Below are 12,195 nucleotides of genomic sequence, written 5' to 3' on the forward strand. Positions count from 1 at the left end.
CCTGTTTTGGATGCATATCTATTTAGGATAGTTAAGTCTGACCTTCTGAGGTGAACCCTTTACCATTATGTAATGCCTTTCTTTATCTTTTTTGTTTTTTATTGGTTTAAAGTCTGTTTTGTTTGAACTTAAAATAGCAACTCCTGCTTTTTTCTGTTTTCCATTTGCTTGGTAGATTTTTCTCCATCCCTTTAGTTTGATCCTGTGTGTGTCATAGAATGCGAAATGGGTCTTTTCAAGACAGCATACAGTTGGGTCTTGCTTCTTTGTCCAACATGCCACTCTGTGCCTTTTAATTGAGCATTTAGCCCATTTCCATTTAAGGTTAATATTGATATGTGTGGATTTGAAGGATCAAATCCTGTTTTGTGTTGTTAGTTGGTTATTATGCAGATTTGTTTGTGTGGCTGCTTTTTGGCATCAATGGTGTATGTACTTAAAAGCATGTTTTTGTAGTGGTCAGTAGTAATCTTTCCTTTCCATATTTAACACTCCCTTTAGGACCTCTTATAAGGCAGGTCTGATGGTAATGAATTCCCTTAGCATTTGCTTGCCTGAAAAGAATCTTATTTCTCCTTCACTTATGAAGCTTAGTTTGGCTGGATATGAAATTCTTGTTTGGAATTTCTTTTCTTTAATAATGCTGAATATAGGCTCTCAATCTCTGCTGGCTTATAGAGTTTCTGCTGAAAGGTGTGCTGTTAGCCTGATGGGGTTTCCTTGGGAGGTGGCCTGCCCCTTCTCTTTAGCTGCTGTTAACATTTTTTGTTTCATTTTGACCTTAGAGAATCTGACAAGTATCTGTCTTGGGGATGGTTGTCTGTGTAGTATCTCACAAAGGTTCTCTGCATTTTCTGAATTTGAACGTTGGCCTCTCTAGTGAAGTTGGGGGAATTTTCATGGATGATATCCTGAAATATGTTTTCCAAGTTGCTTGCTTTCTCTCCCTCTCTTTCAGGGACATCTGTGAGTCATAGATTTGGTGTCTTTACATAATCCCGTACTTTGGAGATTTTGTTCATTCTTCTTTAATCTTTTTTTCTTATTTTTGTCTGACTGAGTTATTTCAGAGAAGTGATATTCAAGCTCTGAGATTCTTTCCTCAGCTTGATCGATTCTGCTGTTATATTTGTGATTGTATTCTGGAATTCTTGAAGTGAGTTTTTCAGCTGTATCAGATCAGTTCCTTTCTTTCTTAAAGTGGCCATTTCGTCTTTCATCTCCTGTATCACTTTGTTGTATTCCTTAGAATCCCTGGATTAGGTTTTCACTGTCTCCATATTCTGATTTCTGTTTTTGTCATTTCAGCCTGGTTAAGAACCATTGCTGTGGAACTACTGCAGTTATTTGGAGGTAAGAAAGCACTCTGATTTTTGAGTTGCCAGAGCTCTTGCACTGGTTCTTTATCATCTGTGTGGGCTGATTTTCCTTCAGTCTTTGAAATTGCTGTCCTTTGGATGGATTTTTCTGCTTTGATCTTCTTTAATGCCCTAGAAGGTTTGAATCACATATAAGGTGGTTCAGTTGACTGGCTTCATTTCTGGAAGAATTTAGGGGGCAAGGCTCAGCTCAGAACTTTTGGGCTGCATGCTGTAACTTTGGGAGGCTGTTACTGGATCCCTGACTTTGTTCTCTGGCCCCTTGAAGTTAGGAACCTGCTACATTGGAGGGGCTGAGGCGTTCCTGGACCTCTGGCCACAACACTCTGATGGGTGGTGCCAGCCAAAGCACTTCTTTGGGGTGGTGGCAACAGGATCTGTGCTCATTTGTAAGTGTCAAGAGCAGTGCCAAGAGCAAGTGGCAGTGTGGTGGGGTGAATGCTCATCAACTGGGGCAGAGTGCTGGTGGTCATGGGGCTGCCGGCCTCCATGTGCACACTCATGCTGGTAGCAGTGTCAGCATGGGGGCAGGCTACTGGTGAGCTTGGGGCTGCCAGCCTCCATGCATATGTTCACACTGGCAGCAGTGGCAGCGTGAGGCAGGGGGTGGGGCTGCTGACCTCCATGCATGTGCTCACACTGGCATTTCTATATTTTAAAAGGAAACAGTTTGGCAGTTTCTGATAAAGATAAATCATTACCATATGACCCTAGAGAAATAAAAACTTACGTTCATACACAAACCTACACACGAATGTACATAGCTGCCTTCTTTGTAATAGCAGAAGCTAGAAGCAGCCCAAATGACCTGTATTAGGTAAATGAATAAACAAATTGTGTTACATCTAGATCATGGAATTCTATTAAGCAATAAACAGGAATGCACTATTGATGCACTTGGATGGATCTCAAGAGCATCATACTGTATAAGAAAAAGCCAATTTCAAAAGATTACTACTTTACAATTTCATTTATATAACATTATAAAAATGACAAAATTGTAGTGAAACAGAACAGATATAGTGGTTCCCAGGGGTTAGGATTGAAGAGAGGGAGTACCTGTATAGGAGTAATACAAAGTATATCATTCCAAGTTTATTTAGGGTGATGGAAAAGTTCTGTATTTTGATTGTGGCAGTGGTTAAATGCATATATGCATGTGAGAAAATTTAATAGGAGTGTATATAAAAGTTGAGTGCATGTAAAAACTGGTGAAATTCAAATAAGGACTATAGTTAATAGTATGTATTCATATTCTGGTTTTGATAATTGCATTATACGTAGGTAAAATATTTTGGGGAAAGTTAGGTAAAGAGTGAATTTGAACATGGAAATTCTGTACTATTTTTGCAACTTCTAAGTAAGTCTAAAGTTATTCCAAAATAAAAAATTGAACATCTTTTATAATAGTTACATCTATTTTCTTTCCTTTCCTTTCCCTCCCTCCCTCCCTTTCTTCTTTCCTTCCTCCCTCCCTCCCTCCTTTCCTTCCTTCCTTCCTTCCTTCCTTCCTTCCTTCCTTCCTTCCTTCCTTCCTTCCTTCCTTCCTTCCTTCCTTCCTTCCTTCTTCCTTCCTTCCTTCCTCTCTCTCTTTCTCTCTCTTTCTCTCCCCCGCCCCCCCCGTCTGTCTTACTCTGTTGCCCAGGCTGTAGTACAGTTGTGCAATCAGAGCTCACTGCAGCCTTGAACTCCTGGGCTGAAGTGACCAAGTTATCTTCCCCTATCAGCCTCCTGAGCAGCTGAGACTGTCAGCGTGTTCCACCACACCCAGCTATTACTTTTTTTTTTTGTAGAGATAGAGTCTCATTATGTTGCCCAGATTGATGATTTTGAACTCCTGGGCTCAAGTGATTCTCCTACCTTGGTCTCCCTTTAAAGTGCTGGGATTACAGGCATGAGCCACTGTGCCTGGTCTGTTTTCTTTTAGACTTTAGACAATGGTCCCTAGAAGGAGGGAGATTTGGAGACAGGAATCTAATCATATCACATGGCTTATTAATTTTCAAGTGGAACCCCTTTACTTATGTTTCAAAGTGAGGCAAATAAGAAGTTCTTTGCCAGTCTGGCCAGTGGAATTAGAATAACTGCTTTCATGGCATCAGACACCACCTAGTACATGCTGAAAATATGGATCTTGAAAAGACAATTGCTAATCTATGTAATATGGTTTTCCACTGATCTGTTAATAAATTCATTTTTCCTGCTCCTTCATTATTTTTCTGCAAGTAGATTAAACGGATTATACTATAATTAAATTTGACTCAACAAGAGGCAGTGCTTTAGAGCAATGAACTATTGGGAGGCCAGCATGCTACTCCTAGCTTTGCTGCTGATTTATGGGCTAAGGACACAGCACCCCCATTTCACAGTGCCTCGACTTTTCCATCTATAGAGTGAGGTAAACAATGTCTCAGAGGGACATGGTGCTGCTTTATAAGCTCTATATTCTAATTGAGCTCCAAATTCCTTTATAGAAAGGTGCTCTTTGAAGAATTAAAGATGTATTTATATTGTTGTTGTGACTCAATAGAAATGAAGCTTTAAAATCTAATTTTAAATGTCTCCTCCTGCACAGTACATTATCCACGTTCTTAAATACTGCAATCAACTATGCACCGAGTTGCTCTGTGATATTTATTAAAAATAAAAAAGGCACCACAAAGACAAACCGTAGAACATTTTCAAAGCCATGTGCAGGGGTTTAACTGCAGGACTTCCACTGAAGTTAATGGGACTCATACTGGCAAATTGCAGGCACCACTTTGAAAATTTACCCCATAGTGACAGTTTAATGCTTCTTATTGATCATACAGTTTCAGATAACATCTCAAGCCAAAAAGGGACAATTTCTCAAAAGAAATAAACAATCTTTAATGAAATAATTCTGCACTGCAATCATCATAACTAAGAGTATGGAATAGAGTCCTTTGGCAAGGAGACTCTTAGGAAATGCTTACTGGTGATACCACTGGGCTGTAAAACAGTTTCCATCACATTCTAATTCCAGTTCCTCAGAAAAATAACACTTTAAAAAAAATGTAAAATTTTATGTTTTAAGGGCAGAAATATAGAAACAGAAAATTCAGAGGATTATTTCCTTATAAACTTACATTTATATTTTTCAGAATGGGTAATAATTTGTATATTGCTGATATGAGGTTCCAACAGTCATAGATGACTAAAAAACCCAGGGCATTAAACGGCCATAGTTTTTGTTGCCTGATTAACGTTGCTGTTCATAACCGGAATAGTATTCATATTAGGCCTGCCAGCAACCCGTTGGACCTTTGCCTGGTGGCCTGTCTTTAGAAGGAAACTTGATTCAGGGTAGCAGAGCCTACATGGCCTTCAGCTGTGACCTCTGCCTGTCTCCTCTATCACTTTCTGCTATTCTCCCCACTGCTCATTGAGCTCCAACCACAAGACCTATGTCTCCACCTTGAACAATCCAAGCTCATCAAGTGTTAATAATCCTTGCAATTACTATTCCCTGGCCTGGAAAGATCTGTGTCTAAACCTTCTCATGGCTGTCTTCTTCGTAATATTCAGGTCAACTCAAGTGTCAACTACTTAGAAAGACTTTCTCAGACCACCCAAGCTAAGGTAGCCTCTACTCTTTCTGTTTTATTTTCTTCATTGTGCTTATCTGTAGCTGACATTATCTTGTTTTTCAAAAACATATTTGTGTATTGTTTTTATTTGGCCACACAAATATTATCTCTATAAGAAGGAAGACCTTGTCCATTTGGTGCCATACAGCCTCTCCAGCATCCATGAGCATGCTTGGACATGGCAGAAATTGTATAAACGTTCGGCAGATGACTCAAACATAATTTGAAAACCTGGGGGCAATCCTTTGCTTCTTTGTTTTATACAATCACTCATGATATTTCATAGCCTTCTTTCTAGGACTACTTCAATTTCCATCACCTTTGCTTTGTAACACCATAATTATAGTATACTTCCTTTCAGTTTTGCCATTCTCTAAGGGCACAGGAGAGTCTATTCTTACAGTCAGGGACCATGTTTTAGTTGCTTTTGTATCTTTTATACCTAAGATTGTGTTGGGCACATAATAAATACTTTGTCTGTGAATGAATTTTCTTATGTAACATGTGATAGTACAGAATGTTAATACAGTATATCATAGTGCTCTACTAAAGTTTATAGAAAGAATGGGAAATAATCCTTAGTTATTCATTCTCCTCTTCGGAAATAAATTTTCTTCATGTGGTCCAACCATATCAGCTAATCAAGCTACCTGGTAAGTTCAACTTTCAAGTTTGTGTACCAGGTCAACAATTACCTAAATTACCAATAGGTTATTAATGTTAAAAAACATTTGAAGGTATTCCTGCGAGTGATGCTACTTACTCTCGAGATGTCTCCAATTTGGAAATACCCAGGGAGCCTCATGATAACATCAACTCAAGAGCATATGCAAGTTTGATACAGGCCAAGTAAGTCTATTTTAGGTCCTAATTTCCCCTTCAGGTTAGAGAGCAGCAATAGGTAACATAATTTAGTTAATCTAATTAAGGCTGAGACTGCAATTAATGTTCTATAAAGTCTGGCTTTTCTTTAAAGATTTTGAATTACTAATGATAAGCATAATAGTATCATGTTCTTTTGTTTACAAGTTGATGACAATAGATAAGGTTCAATTAAATTTAATTTTAAAATGCTAATAAACAGTAAAGACACTTTTCCAGTTGGGTATGTATACTTTTCTAGAGTGAAATCATGAGAAATAAATCCAGGTTCTTTCACCTACCATTTTTTTTTTTTAACTTTGGGCATGTTTCTTAAGTCTTGTCTTACTTCCTCATCTATAAAATGGGACATTATAAAGGACAGGCATGATGTCTCACACCTGTAATACCAGCACTTTGGGAGGCTGAGGCAGGTGGATCACTTGAGGCCAGGAGTTCAAGACCAGCCTGGCCAACACAGTGAAATCCTATCTCTACTGAAAATGCAAAAATTAGCTGGGTGTGGTGGTGTGTGCCTGTAGTCCCAGCTACTCGGGAGGCTAGGGCATGAGAATGGCTTGAACCCAGGAGGTGGAGGTTGCAGTGAGCTGAGACTGTGCCACTGGACTCCAGCTTGGGTGAGAGAGGGAAACTCTGTCTCAAAAAATAAATAAAATAAAATAAAATAAAATAGAATAAAATAAAATAAAATAAATAGGGACATTACAGTACTTGCGTAGAATTAAATAAGACCATATTTATAAAGCGCTTAGAGTAGTACTTAATATATAGTAGTTCTCAGTAAATATCAGCTATTATTAACTAGAGGGATTAAAATTGTTTTAATGTTTTTGTGATAAGTCAATCCAACAGGTTTTAATTGTCCTCAGATGGTCCAGTTAATCACATGGAAGGAATCTATGTGCACTGAGGGAGTTTGAACACTTAGAAGTAAAAAGTCACAGAAGAGTGTATGACTAACAGAAAATAAGTGAAATAATATAATTTCTACTAAAGGGGAAAAAGGAGTAGAAGGTATAGAAAATAATGTCACTCAAGAGTAAGTCTCTTGGAACAAAAGATAAAGAAGATAGAAACAGAAAAATGATGTCTCAAATCAATTTAGAACACAGTTGCAGTTTTGGGAGTCTGTGATCTAACTTTTGAACACATTAGCAACTTAAGTTGCCTTTTAATAAGATGAAATCGTAGGTATATTAGAGTAGCCTCAGCCATCTGGTTGATTTTAATAAAGGCTTCAATTTTATTTTATCCATGTAGGATAAAATAAAATTTTATTTTATGCCTCTTTTGTCCTCTTGTGGAAATAATTACACTGAAAATAAACTGTTAAAATAACAATAAGAAATCAACTTACACTTAGCATCAAATACAGATCCAAGACTAATAACAGGCTGGTATTTTCTCACTGAGACTCTCTGCAAGACTGAAAAATATGGCCCTGTTATATCTGCCTTTGGAAAGCGTCACCAAGGAATCTAAAAAAAGCCACTGTGAGAAGCAATTTGTTGGCTTCCTGACACATCAGGCTCATTATTGGTGATCCGAGTTTCAGCCTTTGGTCTATCTGCAATTTTTGGGTAGGTCAGTAATGAAAGCTAGAAAAAAGAATGACTGTGAAATCAGTCTTAGAGGTTATTCACAAATTCTTTATGCCAATGTTATCGGGTGAGTGTTTTGTGTTTTCACATAGAGAAATCATAAAGCAGCCTGTCCAGGTAAATGAAGGGCAGCTTGGGTGGTCATCCCAAAACACAATTGACTATCCAAATCAGCAATGCAGCAATTAGTGCTCATAGCTCTAGACAAGTTATTATGACAGAAGAGTCTTAGAGGAGACATAAAAATTGAACAGATAGATATGAGGAAGAATTTTATATTCAAGATAAGATTTTACCAATTTTCAAAGCAAATGCTTAAAACCAAGCAGAGATAAATCAATGTACAGTAGTAATGAAAGAAAGTACCTAATTAAAAAGAGTTAAATATATTAGTTTCTTCCCTTATGTTACAATTGTTTAAAATATGTTTTCCAAACACAAATATGTAATGATTTTATGATTTGTGAAATCAATGAGCTTTTGAAATGCTCTTGGCTTTGGCCAGAGTGCAGGGGTAAGGAAGGTGGGCAGTTCAGAAGGGCATATGCTAAAATCTTTAGGAATTAGTCCATAAAACCTCTATCAATTGGGCCTTTGTCAAAAGGGTGCAATACTACATGAGACTTGTTAGCTGACCACTGTAGCAGCTTCAGTCTGTTTCCAATTGGAAAGAAAAACATTGGTGTGCTTACAGAAAGCATTTCCCAGGTTGAAGGCACAGTCAGTCTACCACAATCTTTTCTATGTTCTTTTCTCGAATGCTCAAGACTTCTAAAAACATTTGGGTGTATACTTGCCATATTCAGAGTAATCAAATCTTACAAATATATGAAGTTTTGAGAGGTTTTAGCTACATTTCCAAACATCCATTCAGAACAGTTATCATGGACAGATGACAGATGCTATTCCTTTTTTCATTTTGTCACAGTAAATTAGGTTGAATAAGCGGACTACAGTGTTCACTTTAGTATTTTACCAGTTACATCAAGCATTTTTATGAACCTGTTGGACAGGCCTAGAAATAGTCTCAATAGTCATCTGGTACAGCCCGCTGCCTTTAGGAAGGTGATGTTTGATTCTTTAGTGTAGGTTAAATTTTACTGACCTCATACTGATAAGCCACATTTGGACATGCTTCACTATAACATCCATTCAGCTGGGCCATGGGTCAAACATGTACATTTAATAAAAGATTAAAAAAATTCATAGTTATCCTAACTGTAAATACAAATGTAGACTTTGTTCTAATGGGGATTCATTATATATTTATCTGTGAAATTTTCTTCCAAAGCAATTAATTTACTAGAGGTAAAATATCTAAATAAAGAAAAGGTCTAAAGGGTTAACAAAACTGCAATTATGCCTAAACCATGTCATACTAGTAATTTTTTGAGACAGGATCTTACTCTTTTTACTCAGGCTGGAGTGTAGTGGCAGGAACGTGGCTCACTGCAGCCTCAAATTCCTGGGCTCAAGTGATCCTCCAGTCTCAGCCTTCTGAGTAACTGGGACTACAGGTTCGTGTCACCATGCCCGGCTAATTTTTAAATTTTTGTAGAGACAGGGTCTTTCCATCCCAGGCTGGTCTTAAACTCCTGGGCTCAAGTGATCTGTCTTCCTCAGCCTTCCAAAGGGCTGGAATTACAGGCAGGAGTGACTGCGCCAGGCATCATACTACATTTTTAAGGTCACTATTGATAGGTCCAAAGGCAAGTAAGATTACAGATAACATAACACCATTTTTAGAACTACATGTTATATCAAGACCTTCAAGGACCTGAGACAGGAAGACAAAGACCAAAGGACTAAGATGTGTTGATGTATCCATAGCTGAAAACAGCTATCAAAAGGCAGCAGACATCTGGGAAAAAGCTTTCTTTTTCGCATGGTGGCCAGAGATACATTGGCATTGCTTCTGGAATTGGAACAAAGCCAACTTTTAATTGGTTTTAAAATCTGGAATGAAACATTTTTCCAGTCATCCATGAACTGACCTTATCCTGTAGAAGTTGAGTGAATCTTGGCTAACCATCTGCCTTGTGAATTGTTTTGTTTGGGCCCCTTATGGGACAGAAAGTACTTGTTGTGCAGTAGTTTCACATCAAGTTACAGTCCTTTGTAATGCTGCCTGAGTAGCGAATTGAGAGAGAAAAAACCATGTCCAGGGAGAAATATCTAATGCCTTCACTAATATGCCTTGGAGCTTTATGAACCTGCAAGGCTTGGAGTTACCACCTACTTTGCTCCATACCTTAGCATGATGGCTTCCAAAAAGAAGTAAAGCTTATTATTGGAGAAGATAGACAGCTGGACAAACAGACTGCATTCATGAGGGCCAAACCAGGTATTTTAAGATAGATTTAACTTAGAATTCCACTAGATTCACTATTGTAACACCAATGCCTCACACACAGCCACATTTCCATAAATTCTGGTTTAGTAAGTGGAGACTTTTGAGATGTGCATACTATGAAAGAAGTATGGAATAAAGGATTCTTCTTAACAGTGTCCATGGATGGTGATACACTTTCTTCCTAAATCCACTCTGCCCCCACCATAGGGAACAGGAGTAAGGGAGGAAATTAAGAAGATCACTCAATAATTCCTGACTCCTAAAACAAAACAGAAAACCTATGCTAGCTGAAGAAGATAGCCTAAACTATTTTGTAAATTAAAAACCTACTTTTTCAGGTTGAAAATAGTTGAAATAAACAAGCCTCATCAAGAATTTGCAGTATTTGGGTTTGAATGGCTGCCTAAGAAGCGAGACAGACAAAAAAGCAAGAAAGCCAAATTTAGCTGCTAAATAATAATAATAATAGCTTTTATATATAGACTTTTCAATTTTATAATACTTTTAAATATTACTGAGAAATGCCAGATCTTAATTCCAGAATGCTCTATGGCATCTTCATTAGGAAGTACAATTTCAAGCTGGAACCCGGGTGAATGATGTCTCTCAGAAACCATAGCAGCTAGGGAGGTGCAGAGATGTGCTATGTATTTGGGTATTTTGGGTTGGAGGGTGGAGGACTCATATTTTAGGGTGTAGAGCACTTTGTCCGGTCTACAGTTACCAATGCATTAAGTAAACTGTACTTATAATCATTCTTGAAGAATGTTAATTGATATGCATTACCAGTATCAATGTATTGCCATCTATTCCAGCTGATCCAGAGCATAACCTGGTGTCATATTGTAGAGCAAAAAGGGTTTTTGATACTCACTGAAATCAATGTTCCCCTAAATCAGGGCAACACTGGAGCACCATGTATTTCCATATAAGTTAATTGATATAAGTGGGTATTCTAGAGCCAGATTGCCTGGCTAAAATTCCAGCTCTACCATTTAGTAGCTGTATGAATTCAGCAACTAACTTAGCCTCTCTTCACCTCAAATTCTTCAACTGTAAAATGGGGATAATAAAAATATCTACCTCATAATGCTGTGGAGTCAACATCAAATGAGTCAACATTTTCAAAACACAAGTGCCTGGTCCATGATAAGTACTCCATGGATGTTAGCTTTTAATATTAATAAAATATTGCAAAACAGGAGATAGAAGAAAAGAATGTTGGTGTCATCAGTCCAGGTATCTGAGACTCTGATATTCACCTATAACACAGAAGGGCTTTCGAGCAAACCTCAGTCTTCCTTGCCATCCTCTATACCGACAACAGCAACCCGCAGACCAGATTCGAATGATGAACTCCAAACCAAAGACGACAATCATCACGAACTCCTAAAATATCAGATAAGACATATCAGAGAGAAGCATTATGAAGCAAACCACAGTAAGAAGCTCTATGGATATTTTTGGACATTTAGGCACTTTGTCTAAAGGATCTAGTTGTTAATATCTAAAGTTAAGAACATTTCCTTTCTCCAAATCAAACTAAATCTGGAGAGCATTTGAACCTCATACTGTCTGCATTTCCTATCATGGAATGCTCTTCCTTTTCAAGTCACTAATACTTTGCAAATTTGGGAGTCAGTTTCAATACTAAATGTGCAGGTTGAATAATGGATCTCTCTCGTCTGGAATTTATAGTGTAGCTGACTTTAGCTACCCAGTAACATGTGAAATATCCGAAATAAAATAGCGAATCCTGAAATATAATGGCAAGTTTTACAGAAAATAGAGCTTCATTTTGCTGCAAGGAGTGACATAATCTCTAAATCTTCGAGAGTTGTTCTCAGAGAAAAAGAAGCAAATATTTAGAAGTATACTGAATTCTTTCGTTACAGTGTCAAAATCCCCTTAAAAAACAGTAAGTTTCAAAAGTATTACAGTGTGAGACACACATCCTTTGCCAGAAATGAGACCCTGAATCCTTCTGATCTGAAGCTTGTTAATTATTATGCTGCCCTTTGGCAAGAGCTGCCTAGAAAACAACACCTGCTCCAGGAAAATGACTGAGATTATTTAGGAAGAGTTGTGAGTTAACCCTGGGGAAAGACCAGCTAAAGTGGCTCATTAAACAGTCAGTGATAGAATGAAAAACCAAATGGAATTTGTAAAACGAAAGCATTTCTGGAGCAAGCTTAGCACGGTCATCTTGTTGTCCCTATAGGAACAAGCACTTAATTTATCAAAATTGTTTTTCCTTTAAAAATAATTCCCTTTCTTGTTTTAAAGCAAGGGTTGATTCAACATTTATAATGTAGAACAATATTTATAGATTTTTATCATAATATCTTAATTGTAAAAGTAATATATTG

At 37.6% G+C, this 12,195-nt stretch overlaps 1 protein-coding gene across 6 annotated transcripts in view; it reads right to left on the reverse strand.

Moving 5' to 3' along the window:
* The window catches only part of LOC105479465 (potassium voltage-gated channel subfamily Q member 5), a 566,685-nt gene that overhangs the window by 155,989 nt on the left and 398,501 nt on the right, over window positions 1-12,195 (reverse strand). For all 6 annotated transcript variants that reach the window (XM_011737415.3, XM_011737416.3, XM_011737418.3 and 3 more), the window contains one exon: window positions 11,089-11,215. In XM_011737415.3, the coding sequence (XP_011735717.1) occupies window positions 11,089-11,215 (127 nt within the window). The remainder of the gene's footprint in view (window positions 1-11,088; window positions 11,216-12,195) is intronic.

Source organism: Macaca nemestrina, chromosome 5 (genome assembly GCF_043159975.1).
Source record: "Macaca nemestrina isolate mMacNem1 chromosome 5, mMacNem.hap1, whole genome shotgun sequence".
In the NCBI taxonomy this organism is placed as follows: domain Eukaryota; kingdom Metazoa; phylum Chordata; class Mammalia; order Primates; family Cercopithecidae; genus Macaca; species Macaca nemestrina.